Source organism: Dermochelys coriacea, chromosome 6, assembly GCF_009764565.3.
Source record: "Dermochelys coriacea isolate rDerCor1 chromosome 6, rDerCor1.pri.v4, whole genome shotgun sequence".
Classification (NCBI taxonomy): domain Eukaryota; kingdom Metazoa; phylum Chordata; order Testudines; family Dermochelyidae; genus Dermochelys; species Dermochelys coriacea.
The window spans coordinates 74,702,225-74,723,711 of NC_050073.1; the positions used below are offsets into that span (position 1 = coordinate 74,702,225).

Below are 21,487 nucleotides of genomic sequence, written 5' to 3' on the forward strand. Positions count from 1 at the left end.
CTTTATTCTCCTTATTTTCCTTGCTATTAATGGACATTTAAGTTTCCGCTAAGATCAAACCATTTATTTTAATTTTTCTGTTTTGTTTTAGGAGCATTCATGCTTACTTTCACTGTATATAAGAATAGCACTAAAGCAGTTATCTTAAGAACTACTTGTTGAATAATACTATCACCATCTTTATCCTATTTCCGATATATTAAGTTCATTAATGTGAGAGTATGTTCTTATATGCACCCCAACTGCTGTGAGAAAAGGACATAGATACTATGTCCAGTAAAAATTAGTTTTCTGTTTCTTTTATCTTTTAGCTTGAGAACTCCTGGAAGCTAGCAATAATCAAATCTTAAGAATAGAATAGCTCAAATTCTTTATTTAAAACAAAGTCATTGTGTAGTTGTATTCTTAAAAATGACTTTGTAAAACATTTTGAGAGACAAGGTGTGTGAGGTAATATCTGTTATTGGACCAACTTCTGTTGGTGAGAGAGAGACAAAGCTTCTGAGCATACACAGAGCTCTTCTTCAGGTCTGGGAAACATACTCAGGGCTTGGCTACACTTGCACATGTAGCGTGCTGGGAGTTAAACCAGCCTTCAGAGCGTTGCAAGCGCACTGATGTGTGACACTGACGCCTGGGTGTTTCAGCCAGGGCGCAGCAAACTTTATGCTTCTCGTGGAGGTGGATTACCAAGAGCACTCCAGCTGGAGAGTCCAGGCGCTCTACGTGCCTTGCTAGTGTGGACATTTCAGGAGCTAGGGCGCCTGGAGCTGCTTTAATGCACTCCAACTTGAAAGTGTAGGCAAGCCCTCAGTGTGACTTGAAATATGTGTTAACTGCTTTTGCTAAACAATCTATTTCATCTTGACTCTGCAGCTGGAGTGCTCTTGGTAATCCACCTCCCGCTGAGCTCCTCTAATTGCCCTGGTATCTAGCTGCTCAAAATCAGCAGTCGTATGATCCACCTCAGCACACTACCCCTGGGAAAACTTTTCCCCCTTCGCTTCACAAATATTATGTGGAGCACAACAGGCTGTTATGACCATCGTAATATTTTCCTCGAGATCTACCCTGCCAAAAAGACAGCACCAGCTACCTTTTAATCTCCCAAAGGTACATTAAATGGTCATTTGTCACTTGCTGAGCCTGTTGTTGAACACTCCTTGCTGTTGTCTAGGTTCTCAGTGTAAGGCTTCATAAGCCACAGGAGCAAGAGGTAGGTGGGGTCTCCTAGGATCACCATGGGCCTTTGTACTTCCCCCAGTGGAACCTTCTGGTCTAGAAAGAAAGTCCCAGCATGCAGCTTTCTATAGAGTCCAGTGTTCCATCATGAACTTCCCCTGACCAACCCACATTGATGTCAGTGAAATGGCCCAGGAGATCCACCAGTTCCTGCAAGACCATGGAGAAGTAGCTCTTTTGGTTGGTGTACTCCGTCGCAAGATGATCTGGGGCAAAAATTGGGGTGTGTGCGCCAGCTATCACCTCGCTGCAGTTAGGGAATCACATTGCTGCAAAGTCATCAGTTATTTCCTGCACATTACCCAGAGTCATAGTCCTTCGTAGCAGGAGGCGATTAATGACCCTGGACAGTTGCATCACCGCAACCCTCATGGTGGACTTTCCAACTCCAAAGTGATTCACGACTGACCGGTAGCAGTCTGGATTTGCCAGCTTCCACACAGTAATTGTCAGTAGCTTTTCCACTGTGAGGGCAGTTCTCATTCTGGTGTCCTCAGACCATAGTGCTGGGGTGAGGTCCATGCATAATTCCAGGAAGATGGCTTTGCACATCCAGAAGTTCTGCAGCCACTGCTCATCATCCCCATACTTGCATCACAATCCGATTCCACCTCTCAATGCTCGTTTCCCAAGCCTTGTATCGACGGTCCATTATGTGCAGCTGCTTCATGAATGCCAGCAGCAATATTGAATTGTTTCTTTCCATTGCACACAGCAGGGCAGGCTGCAGAGATTCATTTTGTTTTCCAGCTCCTGAAATACTGCAGGGCCAGCTGCACTGTGTTCATAATGCTCATCACCAGACTAGTCAGCAGTTCAGGATCCATGCTTTCAGGCAGAGATGGCAGGCACACAGTTTACAAAGGGCTGTTAAAAACTATACGAAAAGAAGTCGGAAGGCCATGGAATGATGGGATAGAAAGAACTGCATCATGGGACGGTGAGCATGCCACCATGATGCACTGCAATCCATTTCCAGAGGCAGAGGGTGGTAAGTTGCATAGTGGGATAGCTACCCATGATGCAACGCTCTCTCTGTCAATGCAAGAGCACCGACTGTGGAAGCGCTCCGCTGACACAATGAGCATTGTGCACATGTGCACAACCGATGTAATTAAAGAGACATATGGTTGTTGATGTAACTTAAGTTGACTTAAGTCTGTAGTGTAGACAAGACCTTATGTTCCCAGACCTGAAGAAAAGAGCTCTGTGCAAGCTTGAAAACTTTTCTCGCTAACTAACAGAAGTTAGTCCAATAAAAGATATTACCTCACCCACATTGTCTCTGTAATGCCTTGGACACAGCTACAACTTTGTAAAATAGGTTATTGGGAAGTCCTATGTATATCTTGTCTAAATCATTTCTGCATCAAAATTTGGTTATTTTACAAGTAAAATGGGTTATTATTTTCTAAATGCCAGGCCTGCAAACTCAGCCTGTGCTATAATGGTCAAGCTGCTGTTCTTGGCTCTCATCCCACCATCATCACTTATGCAGCTGAACTTGGGGCCTGATCCAAAGCCCATCGGTGTCAACAGAGAGACTTTTACTGCCATTTGTTAACAATTCCACTAAAAATACTTTAGCAAAATTAGAATCCAGCTCACTCTCCCATGGCTGCTAGAGAATTAAACTCTCGGATAAGATGCCATTTTTACAATCGCTCTTCTGACCATAACTACATTTTAAAGGGAAGGTATTTTTGATGTACTTCTACCTAGAGGCTATGCTACTCCTATTTTGTTATAAATTGGTAATAAATAAAATCTTAATGAAATGCAATGGAATGTGTCCATCACATATAAAGGGGTGGAATTTCCTTCTTATTAGCATTAAGCTCCAACTGTAGCAAGACACCAAACTATAGTTATTAATATTTGTATACCTTTTTGTAAGAGTTCACTTATGAGTGGAAATCCATAAACAATTAAATATGTGTTGTGTCTTAAAGTCAGGAAAAATAGCATGCAAGGAAGATGCAACGTTAAACACAAATCAAGTATTTTAGGGAGAAGAGGATATTGAGGAAATCATATTGCTTAATGCCATCAAAAACATTATTGACGAAAGGGAGGGAAAGAGGGGGAAGAATCATCAGGCTTATGCACTAATGCAAAAGAGCCCATTATTTTTTCCTACCCCTAACTTCTAGTTCTTTCCCCTTCATTCCCTCACGAGTGCCTCTGAAACAGCTGAATAGGAAAGACTTAGAAAGAAGTATTACTGAGAATTTTTGCATTAAAGTAATATGACAGGAATTACATTTTAGTATTATATTGTCAACGGTTAGCAATACAGCTGGGCAAATATTTTATCTTGCATGCAAGGTTTGTTTCCCCAACATACAGCCTCAAGACTGCAAAGCCAAAGTTAAATGTTTACAGTGTTGCTTGTGTTTTCAAATAAGACCCAATTGGCTCACGTTTAAATGTCACAAGGAACCTGAAGGCAGATCAGTTTTTACATATAAATATGTTTAAAATTAGCCCACAAGACTAGCAGAAGCACCATATTGTGCTATATGTGCATAGCTAATCTGAGCCAATATATAGCTGATGAAAATCAAAGGACTCATTATCACTATTACAGTGGCAAACTATTCTCTGAGGAGGAAGAACTGGATATTCCATAAGTAACTCCTGCCAGCTGTCCTGGAGCAAAGGTTACAGAAGCCAAAGATGCAATATTTTGTAAGAATAAAGATAACAGCTGAGCTGGTGAAGCTGCTTTTTTTTAATCCAACTGGCAGAGAGATTGCTTTGAGACCAAAGTGTGTAGCATGCAGGCTGCAGTAGAAAGTCCAAGATCATCATCAGTACCATGTATTGGGGGGGAGGGATAGCTCAGTGGTTTGAGTATTGGCCTGCTAAACCCAGGGTTGTGAGTTCAATCCTTGAGGGGGCCATTTAGGGATCTGGGGCAAAAATTGGAGATTGGTCCTGCTTTGAGCAGGGGTAGGACTAGATGACCTCCTGAGGTCCCTTCCAACCCTGATATTCTATGATTCTATCATCACTCTGCTGTCACTGGAATTACTATATTTTGCAATGGTCATATTTATCTACAGGTGGCAGCAACGGTTTGCTCTTAGAAGGGCAGTTGCAGTCTTGATTGAAATAGTCCAAATCTAACAGGAAACTCTCAAAAAATATAGCCAAAAATCATAAGGGTCAAATTTGTTTCTAATGTAAGCCCGATGTTTACAGGAATTAATTTGGCCTAATGTGTTCTCCAATAATTTAGATCATAAAGCACTGTGAATGAAGACACCAGACTTTGCCTTTAAAGGAAACATATGTTGGGCTTGATTCTGATCTCACAGCAGTTTTTTTGTTTTTGTATTTGTATTTATTTAGGAAGTTTTAACAAGTTTACAAACTCTTTGCATGTAAATATCAGAAACAAGACAGTAATTACAGCAGTTTTTGTTTAAAGAACAAATGAAGTAAAAATCTTAAATGAACCAAACTGTGCCATAGAATCTCTATGGATAGTAATTCCAAGCTTGAATAATAAGAATATAGTAGTAGGGATATATTACCGACCACCTGACCAGGATGGTGATAGTGCCTGTGAAATGATCAAGGAGATTAGAGAAGCTATTAAAATTTAAAAAACCTCAATAATAATGGAGGATTTCAACTATCCCCATATTGTCTGGGTATATATCACCTCAGGACGGGATGCAGAGATAAAGTTTCTTGAAACTTAAATGACGGCTTCTTGGAGCAGCTAGTCCTGGAACCCACAAGAGGAGAGGCAATTCTTGATTTAGTCCTAAGTGGAGCACAGGATCAGATCCAAGAGATGAGTATAGCTGTACTGCTTGGTAATAGTGACCATAATATAATTAAATTTAACATCCCTGTGAGGGGGAAAACACCCAATATTGTAGCATTTAATTTCAGAAAGGGGAATTACACAAAAATGAAGAGGTTAGTTAAAGAAAAATAAAAAGGTACAGCATCAAAAGTAAAATACCTGCAAGCTGCATGGAAACTTTTTAAAGACACCATAATAGATGCTCAACTTGAAAGTATATCCCAAATTAAAAAAAAACATTTTAAGAGAACCAAAAAAGAGCCACCATGGCTAAACAACAAAGTAAAAAGCACTGAGAGGCAAAAAGACATCCTTTAAAAAGTGGAAGTTAAACATTAATGAGGAAAATAGAAAGGAGCATAAATTCTGGTAAATGAAATGTAAAAATATAATGAGGAAGGCCAAAAAAGAATTTGAACAGCTAGCCAAAGACTCAAAGTAATAGCAAAAAAAAAATTTTAAGCACATCAGAAGAAAGAAGCCTGCTAAACAACCATTGGGGCCACTGGATGATTGAAATGTTAAAGGAACACTCAAGGATGATAAGGCCATTGCAGAGAAACTAAAAGAATTCTTTGCATCGGTCTTCACGGTTGGGGATGTGAGGGAGATTCCCAAACCTGAGCAATTCTTTTTAGTTGATAAATCTGAGGAACTGTCCCAGATTGAGGTATCATTAGAGGAGGTTTTGGAACAAACTGATAAACGAAACAATAAAAAGTCACGAGGACCAGATAGTATTCACCCAAGAGTTCTGAAGGAACTCAAATACAGGGGTGAAAGTAACTTAACAGACTTACCGGTACACAGGGTAGCTGGGGTCCTGGGCTAGTGGTGGGGTGGGATGGCTCTGGGCCCCTGGATGGGGGGGAGGGGTCAGGTGCCTCGGGCATAAGGGAGAGGGGCCAGACTCTTCCAGCCAGCCCTTCAGCGCTGCCTGGCCTGCTCCACCCGGGACTCCGGGGGCAATTTAAAGGCTCAAGGCGCCGGCTGCTGCCAGGAGCCCTGGGCCCTTTTAAATCACAGAGCCTTGGGGCAGCTTCCCTTTTGCTTCTGCTCCCCATCCCCACCCATCAGGAGTCCTGCCAGTACAGTCGGCTGTGTACTGGCAGCCACTTTCTTACTGGTATGCCAGGTCAGACTGCACCAGCTTACTTTCATCTCTGCTCAAATGTGAAATTGCAGGACTACTAACTGTAGTCTGTAACCTATCATTTAAATCAGCTCTGTACGAAATGACTTCAGGATAGTTAATGTGACACCAATACTTAAAAAGGGCTCCAGACGTGATCCCGGAAATTACAGGCCAGTAAGCCTGACATCAGTACCAGGCAAACTGGTTGAAACTATAGTAAAGAACAAAATTGTCAGACACATAGATGAACATAATTTGTTGGGGAATAGTCAACATGGTTTTTGTAAAGGGAAATCATGCCTCACCAATCTACTAGAATTCTTTGAGGGGGTCAACAAACATGTGGACACAGGGGATCCAGTGGATAAAGTGTACTTAGATTTTCAGAAAGCCTTTGACAAGGTCTCTCACCAAAGGCTCTTAAGCAAAGTAAGGAGTCATGGGATAAGAGGGAAGGTCCACTCATGGATCAGTAACTGGTTAAAAGACAAAGTGTAGGAATAAATGGTCAGTTTTCAGAATGGAGACAGGTAAATAGTGGTGTCCCCTAGGGGTCTGTACTGGGCCCAGTCCTATTTAACATATTCATAAATGATCTGGAAAAAGGGGTAAACAGTGAGGTGGCAAAATTTGCAGATGATACTCAAGATAGTTAAGTCCGAGGCAGACTGTGAAGAGCTACAAAGAATCTCTCAAAAACTGGGTGACTGGGCAAGAAAATGTCAGATGAAATTCAATGTTGATAAATGCAAAGTAATGCACACTGGAGAACATAATCTCAACTATACATATAAAATGATGGGGTCTAAATTAGCTGTTACCACTCAAGAAAGACCTTGGAGTCATGTAGATAGTTCTTTGAAAACATCCACTCAATATGCAGAAAAAGTTCAGAAAAGGGCAACAAAAATGATTAGGGGTATGGAACGGCTTCTGAATGAGGAAAGATTTATAAGACTGGGACTTTTCAGCTTGGAAAAGAGACGACTAAGGGGGGATATGATAGAGGTCTATAAAATCATGACTGGTGTGGAGAAAGTAAATAAGGAAATGTTATTTATTACTTCTCATAACACAAGAACAAAGGGCCCCCAAATGAAATTAATAGGCAGCAGGTTTAAAACTAATAAAAGGAAGTAGTTCTTCACACAACGCACATTCAAAATGTGGAACTCCTTGCCAGGGGATGTTGTGAAGGTCAAGACCATAACAGGATTCAAAAAAGAACTTGATAAATTCATGGAGAATAGGTCTATCAATGGCTATTAGCCAGGATGGACAGGGATGGTGTCCCTAGCCTCTGTTTGCCAGAAACTGGGAATGGGTGACACGGGATGGATTACTTGATGATTACCTATTCTGTTCATTCCCTCTTGGACACCTGGCATTGGCCACTGTCAGAAGACAGGATGCTGGGCTAGATGGACCTTCGGTCTGACCCAGTATGGCTTTTTTGTTTATTTATTTTTTTAAACAAAGACATTATATGGAAATATAGTCATCAGATCTTTATATTTAACATGGATTACAACACCTATAATTTGTCATTTCTTGGCAGGTGGTCAACAAAGAGTCTGGGTTAGAGTGCCACTCTGCTTTGAACTGACTGGCTTGATAATACAAATAGGGTGAAACGCCAGTCCACCCTATTTGATTGATCTGTACAAAGTATTCCCATTCACTCTTGGTCTTTTCTTATCCCATATAAATTCCAACATCATCCTCATTATTCCTGCTAGGTTTTTATCTAAGATAATCACAGAAATATCATACCAAGATGGGAGGGGTTGAAGTGATTTGGAGCATAGTATTAAAATTCAAAATGATATGGACAAACTGGAAAAATGGTTTGAAATAAATGGGAAGGAATTCAATGACAAATGGAAAAGTACTCCATTCAGGAAGGAACAATCAGTTGCACATATACAAAATGGGAAATGACTGCCTGGGAAAGAGTACTGTGGAAAGGGGTCTTAGTGGGTCATAAAAGGGTCATAGTGGAACATAAGCTAAATGAGAGTCAACAGAGTAACACTGCTGCAAAAACAAAAGCAAACATCATTCTGGGATGTATTAGCAGGAGTGTTGTAAGCAAGACATGAGAAGTAATCCTTCCGCTCTACTCTGCACTGATTAGGCCTCAACTGTAGTATCTTGTGCAGTTCTGGAAGTCGCATTTCAGGAAAGATGTGGACAAACTGGAGAAAGTCCAGAGAAGAGCAACAAAAATGATTAAAGTCTAGAAACCATGACGTATGAGGAAAGACAGAAAAAATTGGGTTTGTTTAGTCTGGAAAAGAGAAGACTGAAGGGGGACATAACAGCTTTCAAGTACATAAAAGGTTGTTACAAGGAGGAGGGAGAAAAATTGTTCTCCTTAACAGCTGAGGATAGAAGCAATGTGCTTAAATTGCAGCAAGGGCGATTCAGATTGGACATAAGATTTTTTCCCTAAACTGTCAGGGTAGTTAAGCAGTGAAAAATTGTCTAGAGAGGTTGTGGAATCTCTGCCATTGGAGATTTTTAAGAGCAGGTTAGAGAAACATCTGTCAGGGATTGTTTAGATCAGTGGTGGGCAACCTGCGGGCCTCACATACTCCATCAGGGTAATCTGATGCCGGGCCACCAGACAGTTTGTTTACATTTGCATGGACACCCACAGCTCCGAGTGGCCACAGTTCGCCATTCCTGGCCAATGGGAGCTGCAGGAAGCAGCGGCCAGCATGCCCCTGCGACCCATGCCACTTCCTGCAGCTCCCATTGGCTGGGAATGGTGAACCTCGGCCACTGGGACCTGCGGGAGGCCGTGCAAATGTAAACAGATGGTCTGTCAGCCTGCCAATGGATTACCCTGATGGGCCACATGCCGCCCACAGGCTGCCCACCATTGGTCTAGATAATACTTAGTGCTGCCTTGAGTGCAAGGGTCTAGACTAGAAGACCTCTCAAGGTCCCTTCCAGTCCTATGATTTTGAAACAAAAGAGAGATCCTTGGAAGAATGTTCATGGTGACTGGATATTCTTCCCAGTCAAGAAATTGCATATTTCCCACAGCACTACAGATCTTTTTTTCATTTGCTGAAGTAGTGGTTTGACATTTAAGTCATAGAGCTCTTCTAGGGTGTTTGAGATTTGAACTTCCAGGCATCTTCTAGAATTTGTTGCCCATTTGGAGTGACACTTCAGAGTCAGGCAAATTTATAGCTAGCATTTCAGATTTGGCACAATTTTACATTAAATGCAGACATCTGCCCAAAGTTCAGGATTTCTTTAGAGACTAACTTTAGGGAAATATTAGGTTTAGATAAAAATAATATTACAGCATCTGCATATAATGCTGTTTTCTGATGTGTTCCTGAGATGAATCCATTGTTCCTTATACTCTGTGCAAAAGGTTTCAAAACTAGTGCAAAAAAGTAAAAGCACATTGGACATCCCTGCTTAGTCCCTCTGTGTAATTCAAAGAGGAGAGATTTAACCCCAATAACTTGCACAGCTTTGTGTCTAGTGATGACAAAAGAAATTGATCTTTTTATGAACTGGCATTATGAATGATTCCAAGTACTCTCTGAATATTGTTTGATATTTATCCATCAGTGAATCCAGTTTGATCTAGAATTACGTAAGCTGAGAGCAGACTGCAACTGGCTAGCTAATATTTTTGCTAAAATCTTTGTCATGATTCAGCAGTGATTATGGGTCTATAGGAACGGCAAAGTAAGGTCTTTTCTGTGTTTAGGGAGACAATCACAGTAGCTTCTTTCATAGGTTGTGGACGTTCCTCCCCTCACAGGATAGTGTTGAAAGTACCTCTCAAGGGATCCACTCATAATTCCTTGAATACCTTGTCAAATTCATCAGGAAAGCTGACAGGTCCTGCAGTTTTACCACTTTTCATACTTGCTATTGTCTCTAGGATTTCTAGTTCTGTTATTTCTTTATCTAAAGTTTCTTTATCAAGTTTACTTATCTCTGGCCAGCCTGCTACTTCCAGATATTTTGAATAACTTCAGAGCTTGGAATCTCTAAGTTATAAGCTTGGAATGTCTAAGTTATAAAAGTTGTTATAATACACAGCAAAAGTAGAACATATTTCATAAGGGTGTGTAACTATCTTTTGTGCTGACTGTTCTTAACTCGTGGAATAATCTCACAGCAGTTTTACACAGCCACTACAAAAAGATGGAGCTCACTGATCTACAAGATAAGTTTGGAAGAAACTTGTTTATTTTAAAAATGACATGAACAAAACTACTATTTTCTTCCATAGCAAAATATTGATAACAAATGTTTATCTACACACTTTTTTCAAGATCCTGCACCAAATGATAGATTATTAGAATTGCAGACTTTGCTAGGTAGAAGTGGGCAAAATTAATATTTTTGTGAGGTGTCAGAACACACTATAGGACTATATAGTCTCTTCTGCTGTTACCTGCCAATGAAACTGCATAATTATTGCCTTCAGAGACATTGAGAACCATGAAAAATGAAAAATCTTTCTTCCTAAGAAAAGGATTGTTTGAAATCACTCAGCTAGGAATATTTAAATGACTGCTACAAGGTTGCTTGGAATTTAATGCAATACATATTGTTGTTACTTAAGATAAGCTTCTGCAGATATGCAAAAGATGAATTTTGACACCAAACACCTATTTTCTTTCTTGCTAACACAACGTATGTCATAGGTAAAATCTGATGTACCATCAGCAAATGTAGACTCAAGATATCACTGCAGGAAGTGGGAAACAACCAAATACATTATCGGCAAAATAGCGGCAAAATAGCTAATGGCACAAGTGCCTGCGTCAATTGCTGTTCGCACTTTCTTGGGAAAGAACAGACTGAAGTGACACATTTTTTGTCCATTTCATTTCTGCCCACCTGGTACTGACTAGCAGTGGCAACTCTTGCCTTAACTTTGTTTAATTCTAGTCAGCTGCTACTTGGCAAGGCTATAAGCAGCACAAAGGCACTGGAGCTATCTGAACACTGCAGATTCAGAAAAACGGTATTGCATTGGTTCAGTCACACTGGTAAATGGAATGTTCAACCCTACTGTGATGACCTTTGTCCTCTCACATTTTTAACAGCTCAGGTGAGGGGGAGACTATTTCACAGTTTAAATGACCATATCATTTGCAGAACATTGTCAGTTAGCAATACAGAAATAATGCCACCTTATTTGTTACCTTCACCATTAAATCAATATTAACCAAGGGTCTGTTACAAAATGGAAGGAGTACTACCTCTGTTTAAAGCGGGGTGGAGGTGTCCGCCCTCAACCAATTGTTGCCTTTTAACCTGTTGCATCAACGTCTGAATACATGGGAAGGGCCTGTGTTCTGTGTTTCAGGCCTCAGCCCTAGTGATCAGGGCCACCAGGGATGGGGTGGAAGTGTCAGTTTGCTCCAGGCCTTCCGTTTCAGCGGGCCCCCAAACTTAGTGGCATTGTGACCCAGCATGTAGGGTTACAAGGCCACTCAGGGTTGGCCTGGCAGTCCCTCTGTTGCGTTCTGGTGTGTTATGACTCTCTGTTGTGACAGAGGGACCATAGGGGCAAATATGAGTGGCACTGCAACCCTGTATGCCAGGTTGCAATGTCCGGAGAGGAGAGCTGGGCCAAGCCCCATAGGACAGGAGCCAAGCTGCCACTACAGGGTGATTACAGTGGAGATTTGCTCTCCAACTCCCAGCCCTGGGCCACCCCTTACTGGTAATATTGTGGATGCATGGGGAGGGGGCCTCATTTTCAGATTTTGTCCCGGGCCCCGCAAAACTTCTGTGTGGCCCTGCTAGCAATGCCAACTGGCTCTGCCTGCCTCAAAAACTTGTTCAGTAACACGTGGGTGGTGCTGCTGCAGTCTGAGAGAGAGAGAGAGAGAGAGAGAGAGAGAGAGAGAGAGAGAGTGTGTGTGTGTGTGTGTGTGAGAGTAAAAATGTGGGTTTTTTGAGGTGAGGGTGTTTTTGTGTGCAAAATATACACATCTCTTTCACCAGCTCTACTTAACATATTTACACCAGATACTAATGAGACACTTGCATTTCATCTTCAATTGTACTGGTTATTTGATAAAATGTATGTTAATACATATTTCTAATGTAATCAGATGAGAAAAAAAAAATGACCAGCCAGCATTAGACTTTAAACAACAGACTTTATCCCTGAAGGAACCGTATACTCCATACAGTAAGCCAAAAAACATTGTCTGGCCCATACAAAAGCCACCTTAAAGAGATGGGAGGAAGCCACAAGTTTCAATCTGGATTTTGAACACCCCAGAAGCTAGTGAGTATTTGAAGGATCTACTGTTTTGGTTCAACAAATTATTAGAAAAGGGGTCATTTGTAAAGTCTGTTCTGAATTTAGATTCTAACTTTCCCCCAGCAATCCCTAAAACTGAGTTGTTTACACATGATGTTTTAGTTCAGGCCAATTTCTACTTTTCCCCCATTTTTAACTTTGTGATATATATCACTGCATTTTTTATTAGTGTCTCTGAACAGTGTGGTTTCAGACGGAGGTTCTTTGGAATATAATGGACTCATCCCTGGAAATAGTTAAAGATTTCTCTTCACTTTCTAAAAGAGTTGTGGATAATCCCAGTGAGATGTCAATAGTCTCTTGCTTCATAAAACAGATTCTAACCTCAAAGAATGGGGCTGTTTCTGGTCACTTAATAGCTATTCTGTTTGCCTTCAAAGTCATTGACCTACTAAAGCATCTCAGGTTTGCACAGGTTTGAATATAAAGGAAACTAAATAGCACCAAATTCTATTCCATATTACTAAGAATCTCTGCTTTCAGATATCCTCTAAGATTTTTATGACAAATATTTTCTCTCACTCTGTAGGAGATGCATGTATTTATATACAGGAAAAAGATGAGACCATAAATTGTAATACAAGCCAAAACGTTTTGTTTTGATACTATGAAAGCTTCTCCTTCTATTCTATTGCTGCTATGTTGACTCTTTACAGGAGAAGGCTCATTGGTTCATCTGATAATAAAGATTAACAGATTAATACTTTTGCCATGTATTCCATGTAAGGAATAAACAGTAGTAACCAAATGTCAGCAGTGAAAAAAACCATCTCCAGCTTTCTTCCAACTAAGCCAATCTCATCTGTGCCCTTTTCCTAGTAATACCGACTTCATTTAGGTTTTCATAAAGATCTTGGCACTTGTGGTAAAACTGTGCTTTTAAAACTACAGTAGATTAAGATGTACCTTTATGTATACAGACACAAAATACAATTTTGTAATTATACTGTATATTGTTTTATATATAAATTGTTAATGTTACATTAAGGTTATGGATCTGAATGCTCAAACTCAGGAAATACAGATGCTAAATTTGAAAGTTTAATTACCTTCTCATCCAGTGGTGCTTACATATTACACATGGCCTCTAATTATGAGATTTGATAGTATTTTAAAAATATTTCCCAACAGTCCTACAATAATAATGGATACAGTTTGTTGGTGAGGGATTGGAAGAGGATTTCCTATTGTCAGGTGGTGTTGAGAGGCAATGATCATCTGGGTTTTGTGGCCACATTGTTAGCAAAGTTATTATTATTATGTGTTTCTGGTAGCAACCACCAACTACCTAGCAACAACTTGCTAGGCACGGTACAAACACAAAAAGGAGGTACAGCCTTGCCACAAAGAGCTCGTACTCTAAAATGAGAAAGCATGATGATAAAAATGATAAGGGAACAACAAGTAATCAGGTAGAGAGATTTGCCAAGACCTTGGGGAGCAGTGCCTTTTAAAGTAGAGACTAACCTTTTGACTTTGAAGGCAACATCAGAAGATTCAAACTGCTACTATGGAGAAGTGAGGAACCAGTGGAGGAAGAGCTGATATGGTCAGAATGACACGTCAAGGAAAATCACTATGGAGGCATTGTTTTGTATGGGCTAGAGTGAAACAATGAGAGCGTTAGGAAAGTCAGAGAAAAGGTTGCATCAGTCAAGAGTATAGATGAGGGTCTGCAATAGAGTTAACTTCAGAGAAGTAAAGAAAGAGGTATTAGACGTATGTTGGAAGAAGTGGCAGAATTTGGACACATCTTAGATGTGCGAGGTGGGGAGAGGTACAAGTCAAATGAGCTCCAGGATTATGAGCCTGAGTGACAAAGCAAATACTGGTGTTGTCAAGATTAAGAAAACTGGGGTAATGGTTTGGGATAGAAGAAAACCAGCTCAATTTTGGCTATGTGCTGCTAGCATTAAGTTGACAGCGAGATATTCACAGTATTACCAACTTTAAGAGATCAAAAATCAGGAGTTGGACCACCCCCAAATAATGAGATTTTAAAAAAAGATTCTATTGTGTTTTTTAGGTCAGTCTCTTGATTTTTGACCCCTCCCTGTCCATCCCCAGAGTGTTTGCCTATGACAATTAGCATTGCCTGCTCTGCCACATATACTGGATAAGGGAATTTTGGCCCTTGCTGCAAGAGCTCTCACCCCCACATCTGCCTAGCCGGTTCTCCATCATCACCACCCCATCAGTTCAGCCCCTCTACCCCATCAACGCCAACCACCTCAGTTCACCCTCCCAGCACTCATCCCATCTGCTCAGAACCCATCATCAATACAGGTCCCCCCATCCCATCAGCCCCCAACCTTCTCACTTCTGCCCCCCTGAAGTTCCAGGCCATAGTTCAGCCTTCCCAGCCTCTCCTCTGCTCCTCTTAGGGTTCTTCACTCTGCCCAGGCCTCTGGGGTTTCTGTGGGGGTCCCCCTCTCCCTTCCCAGGCTGGCAGGTGAGCCCTGGCTGCCCCAGAGCTGGCTGACGCAGGAGACTCTCCTTGCTGTGGCTGGGGCTCCCACTGTCAGCCTGCCCCACAAGAAGGGGCTCCCACTGTCATCCCAGGGTGGCTGTGGCTCCCGCTGTCAGTCCTGGGGCTTCCTCTCAAAGTAGGGGCCCTGTGAGGAAGGGCTCCCAATGTCATCCCTGGGTGGCTGACACAGAGCGCTGAGTAGGGCTGGCTGACAGCAGAAACCTCTCCTCGTGGTGGCCGTGGCTCCTGCTGTCAGCCCTGGGGTGGGAGCATGAGGCATAGCCACTTGGGGCTGATAGCAGGAACCCTGGGAATGACTGACAGCAGGCACCACAGCTGCCATAGCTTGCTGATTTCTAAGTAAAATTAATCCTGATTCATGATCTAGGGATAGAACTTTCAAATGTGAGGTGTCAGGATTAATTTTACTTCGAACTCACATCTCTCACGATTAATTCGCGAGAGTTGGCACGTCTGCATTCAGGAACAGATGTCACAACAGGCTGTTATGTGGGGTTGAACGAAGTGAAACAGCTCAGAGAGATGTGAGTCATCGGTAGAGAACTGGCAGTTGAAGCCACATGAGCCCATGAGATTGCTTTACGAAAGGGCATAAAGGAAGAAGAGCAATTGAAATGAAAATCACCTCCAAATAGTAGAAGAAAAGCAGAGGGGAAACCCATCAACAGACACACACAAGAAAATGTCAGAGGTAGAAGGAAAATAAGGAGAGAATGGTATAATGAAAACTCAGGGAGGATAAGGTGCTAAGAAGGCGGAATGATTATCTGGAGACGATAAGATTAAATTAACAAAGAATTTGAGACCACAAGTGGGAAAGGAGTGTTCAGTGAATTTAGAGATGAAGGGGAATACGATTCACTGGGAAAGGCATGGGGGGGGGGTGTCAAGCAATGGTTTTGAGGATGGACGATGATAAGAATATGCTCTGTTTGTATGAGGAAGGAGACAAAGGCCAGTGAGGAGGTGGCAATAAGAATGTAACAAGATAGCATTTGGGATCTGGTTGAGAACATCTGTGCCTGTTTACCTTCCTGGGGGAGGTATAAATCAGGTTATGCCTTTGTTTCACAGTTTGGAAGACTCAGCAAGAAAGAGATCAGAAGAGTTAATCACTCAGGAAACAGACTGAATAGCTTAATTAGACTGTTTGAGTGACAAGTAAATTTTCCTTAATTTCTTCAAGTAAAAGCACATTAAAGAATTGCTGCAGAGACTTATAAAACAAAGTGCTGCAGATAATGAACATAAGAAATTCCAGCCTGTAGGATTAGATAAAACCAGACCTAACAGATGTTTCTGATAGTTCCATAGGTTTTCATCTGTAGAATCTTAAGTGGAAGAACTGGGAATCTTCCCATCAGATGGTCTTTCCACTGTTTGGACAAAGGAAAGAGTAGACAAACCCATGTAATGTTTCAGTAGATGTTTTATACCCAATGAATGATTCCGAGTTCATAGTTACTTTAAGCAACACACTTTAATGCTATTATATAGGAATTATGCGAGGTAGCATGAAACGGAGTAAGATGTTGGATTGATTTTCAGCATGGACTTCTGAAAGACAAGACTCAATTTCAGAATGCCTACTTGGAAACTGAGTAGAATAAGCATTTGTGACATAAGCAGCTTTTGGAAAAAGCTTTTGGAGGTAATACAGAGAGTAGACTTTCAACCGGCACTTTATGAATGGCTAGGAAAAGTTTGAGGGAGGTGACCCAGATGGCTGAACTGGATGAGTAAAAGTGGAAAGACAGATCCATTACTTTCAAAGAATTAATGTGTGGACAAAAGTACAGTTGGACACATACCAACTCAAAGAGTTAAAGATTTGTCAGGTGCAGTGAATACCGGTGTGAATACCTGTGAATACAGTGAATACCTGTGTTATGAGCTGGTGAAAAATGAGACATTGCTTGGCAAACTCGCACTTCATTGTCTTTTCTGATCTCGCCTCTATGCACTGGGTCTTTTCCACTACTAAAAAGTATTGCAGAATTATTCATCACGTACTCAATCTTCACGCAATTATTTTTGTGTGTGGAAACTAAAAGAAAGAATTTGGATTGTTTTGAGATAGTCAGGAATCCATCTGCCAGATCCATTGGGTAATACCCAGAAACTCTGTAAAGTAAGAATTGTACAGAGTCCTGGGAGAAGTAACGTCTCAGTCTTGTGCTAAGAAAAGTGACAAGGAGAAGAGGAGGCCTCAAACCTTTCAGACATAGTGCTCCTTTGAGTCAGGTATATTGCTTGTGAAAAATCTAGAATTGGAAAGAATCCTGTTGCGTATACTGAAGCCACCAGGAAATTAGTGAGTGAACACTAATGGAAACAAATGTGTGCTAAAAAGAATGAATCTTGGCAAATGAAATTCAGCAATGCCAAACAGAACCATCATATTAACATGTCACTCAAGAAATGACTTCATCTGTTCCTACGGATATGTTACCATTAAAAAAATTGCCTACTTATTAGTATTATGGGAAACTGTTTTGGATATCAGTGGCATATAAATCAATGTGCAATAGCCGGCAAACATATAAAGTTTTAATTGAATGAACGTATCAAAGATATGCAGTACAACCTGAAATACTATTGGAGCCCAGAATTCTTGATCTGAATCACATATGAAGACAATCCACTTATATTATGGATATTTTGCCACTTTCATTACAGATTCTGCTGATGAACAAAAAAATGTGTATATGCTTCAGGAATGTGTAAAAGATGCCAAACACGAAGAACTGAAAACTCAATGATTGGAATTGTATGTAACACTAAAGGAGGAAGCAAAGGATTCACTGAATACAAAATTGAGATTGGATGAGAAAACCTCTGTAGTTGTCCCTAAAAAATACAAGGGATAATTAAGATCCTAGAGCAAGAGATGTTAGATAAGACAGTAACTGAGCCATTTCAGTTACTATACCCAACAGTTATGTTAGGCCCAACATTTTTAAATTACAAGCAACATTTTTGTATTCTCAGAAGCTCAATTTATGTACTAAAAGAGATGAAACAGATTCTTGAATCTCTGAAATGAGTTTGTTTGGTACCTTAGATCTGACATTAGTACATGTGCAAATTGAAACACATCAGAAAAGTAAGGTGGAGACTGTATTTACCATGTGACTTTTTTCTAATCCCCAAATAGCACCTTTTGGGCTGGAGAATGCGCTTAGCAGATATCAGAGGTTCAAGGATGAAGTGGTAGTGGAGGCGAAGGAAAAAAGTACTGTATTAATATGTATATCTAAATAAATATGTTCTCAAAGCCGGTCTGCCGCTTGTTCAGGGAAAGCCCCTGGCGGGCCGGGCCGGTTTGTTTACCTGCCGCGTTCGCAGGTTCGGCTGATTGTGGCTCCCACTGGCCACGGTTCGCCGCTCCAGGCCAATGGGGGCTGCGGGAAGGGTGGCCAGCACATCGCTCGGCCCATGCCACCTCCCGTAGCCCCCACTGGCGTTGAGCGGCGAACTGCGGCCAGTGGGAGCTGCGAACAGCCAAACCTGCGGATGTGGCAGGTAAACAAACTGGCCCGCAGGGGCTTTCCCTGAACAAGCGGTGGACTGGCTTTGAGAACCACTGATCTAGATGACAGTTCACTCATCTACCATGGCACAAACACTTGTAGGCTATACAGATGATTTTAAGCAAGTTAAAAGAGGTGTATTTGACCCTTCATGCCACACAAATGTAAGTTTCTTCACTGGACAATAAAGTCCTTGGGACATAGTAGAGTCTTACTTTAGAAAAAGCTCCACATATCTGACATCATTTTAACACGCTATTTTGAACAAGACTTTTTGAGCAGGTCAAAATGACACGCTGTGATAAACAATTCTGCCCTAGCTTATATTAGCACTCTCAACATTGCTACCACTGCTGGATCAGCATCAGGGTTAACAGTAGTAAAAAGGTTTGCAAAAGAACAAACACTAGTGCAGAAAATGCTATTGTGAGTCAACAAGGTTTGTAGTGGATATTGAAAAGATACTGGTGTCGGGAGTCGCTGGGTAGTCTGAAGCTGGCACAGCCAGCCTTATGCCACCCTCTCCCATCGCCAGCATAAAAAGGGCATAAAGAAAGGAGGGAGGCATGGCCAAAGCACAATGCATGGCAGTGATCTCCAGGCACTGCAATGATCCCTTGGGCAATTACTTAAAGCTCTGAGTTTGCTCTTGCCACAGTTAAATGCAGCAGCCTTGTCGACCAGAGAAGTGGAATAAACCCACCTCTCTTTATAACTTGGGTTTCACACCAAACACAACTCAGTCAGACCAGAGGACTGGGGCTCCAATATTTTGTCTTATAGTTTCCAATGATCTATGCAATTTTTTTGAGAGATCAAATATATGCTTATATATTTGCCATAAGAAATTACAAAAAAAGATCCAGCAATTATTGGGAGAGCTTTCTGCTCTCTGAAGTAGCAATTCACTAACACACACTGACACATCTTAGAAAGGTGCTAACATTAATAGATGTTTTGACATCACACAGCACTGAATGGGAGTGGTTATTGTTTAACAACAGTTATTCTAATTTAGCTCTTTAAGAAGGGGGGGGGGAATCAATGTTTGCTAAATGGAAAAGAACAAAATCAGTGGGGAAAGGAATTAATTTTTCAAGCTTTTAAGTTGGTATTCTGAAGAACTGAGAAGAAAGGATGCAATTAAAAATGGGGCAGTGTTCTTACATCTCACTCATCTTAAAGCAAAATAAATTAAAACCTTGGGGGGTGGGGGTGGGCAGGAAGGTTTTTCCAATAAAGTTACAACTCCACTTCCTTAGAGACCAAACTACTCAGTGCGACTGTTGAATGGTTGTCTATTCTGCTGAGCAAACCAGCTCTTTAAGATGACTGATGGCAGCTCATAACTCAGTGACTAGTGTTATGAGTAATTCCATCAGAAAGAACATTTCTACGGCAACTAGACATGGTTCTTTCTCTTTTGTGCAAATATATGCTACAGTTTTTACTTACAGAATTCAAAACAACACTTACACAGCACTTCGTATGTTCAAAACAATGCAGACGCATTAACACAACCGTGTATTCAGTCTACATTATAAAAACAATATAAAACAGATTGAAATACTTCTGGGGATTGAACATGAATTAATCTCCCTTTACTTACCTCCCATAATTTTAGACTGGCAGTTGATAAATTCTGGCTTCTTATCTGGAAGGTAGCGCTGACAAGTGTGGTGAAGAATCTGAAAGAATGTGGATTTTTCGGAAGCCGTGCTTGCTACCCATTGGTCAAAAGCATTTTCAAATAGTAAATCAAATTCTGGAGAATCCTAGAAGAAAAACAACATTTGAATCACTGGTACTATATTTTAAAACTGATTAAAAAGGTACAGTGACTAGAGTGAAATCCCTGCAAGCTGCACGGACACTTTTCAAAGACACCATAATAGAGGCCCAACTTAAATGTATACTCCCAAATTAAAAAAAACATAGTAAAAGAACTAAAAAAGAGCCACCGTGGCTTAACAACCATGTAAAAGAAGCAGTGAGAGATAAAAAGGCATCTTTTAAAAAGTGGAAGTCAAATTCTAGTGAGGTAAATAGAAAGGAGCATAAACACTCCCAAATTAAATGTAAAAATGTAATAAGAGAAGCGAAAAAGGAGTTTGAAGACCAGCTAGCCAAAAACTCAAAAGATAATAACAAAATGTTTTTTAAATACATGAGAAGCAGGAAGCCTGCTAAACAACCAGTGGGGCCCCTGGACAATCGAGATTCAAAAGGAGCACTTAAAGATGATAAAGTTATTGTGGAGAAACTAAATGAATTTTTGCTTTAGTCTTCACGGCTGAGGATGTTAGGGAGATTCCCAAACTGAGCTGTCCTTTGTAGGTAACAAATCTTTGCAGGTGGCAAATTGTCACAGATTGAAGAGTCATTAGAGGAGGTTTTGGAATTAATTGATAAACTTAAGAGTAACAAGTCTCCGGGACCAGATGGCATTCACCCAAGAGTTCGGAAAGAACTCAAATGTGAAATTGTGGAACTATTAATTATGGTTTGTAACCTGTCCTTTAAATCAACTTCTGTGTCCAATGACTGGAAGATAGCTAATGTAACGCCAACATTTAAAAAGGGATCTAGAGGTGATCCCGGCAATTCTAGACCGGCAAGTCTAATGTCAGTACCGGGCAAATTAGTTGAAACAATAGTAAAGAATAAAATTGTCAGACACATAGAAGAACATACATTGTTGGGCAAAAGTCAACATGGTTTCTGTAAAGAGAAATCATGTCTTACTAATCTATTAGAGTTCTTTGAAGGGGTCAACAGAAATGTGGACAAGCGGGATTCAGTGGACATAGAGTACTTAGATTTCCAGAAAATCTTTGACAAGGTCCCTCACCAAAGGCTCATACATAAATTAAGTTGTCATGGAATAAGAGGGAAGATCTTTTCATGGATTGAGAACTGGTTAAAAGACAGGGAACAA

General features: G+C 40.9%; 1 protein-coding gene across 3 annotated transcripts in view; it reads right to left on the reverse strand.

Moving 5' to 3' along the window:
• Nucleotides 1–21,487, reverse strand: part of STXBP6 (syntaxin binding protein 6) — a 232,836-nt gene that overhangs the window by 41,670 nt on the left and 169,679 nt on the right. For all 3 annotated transcript variants that reach the window (XR_006282047.1, XM_043516494.1, XM_038404259.2), the window contains exon 4: nt 20,159–20,324. Coding sequence is in view for 2 of the 3 variants with exons in the window: in XM_043516494.1 (XP_043372429.1) it covers nt 20,159–20,324 (166 nt within the window). In the remaining variant the exon portion in view is untranslated. The remainder of the gene's footprint in view (nt 1–20,158; nt 20,325–21,487) is intronic.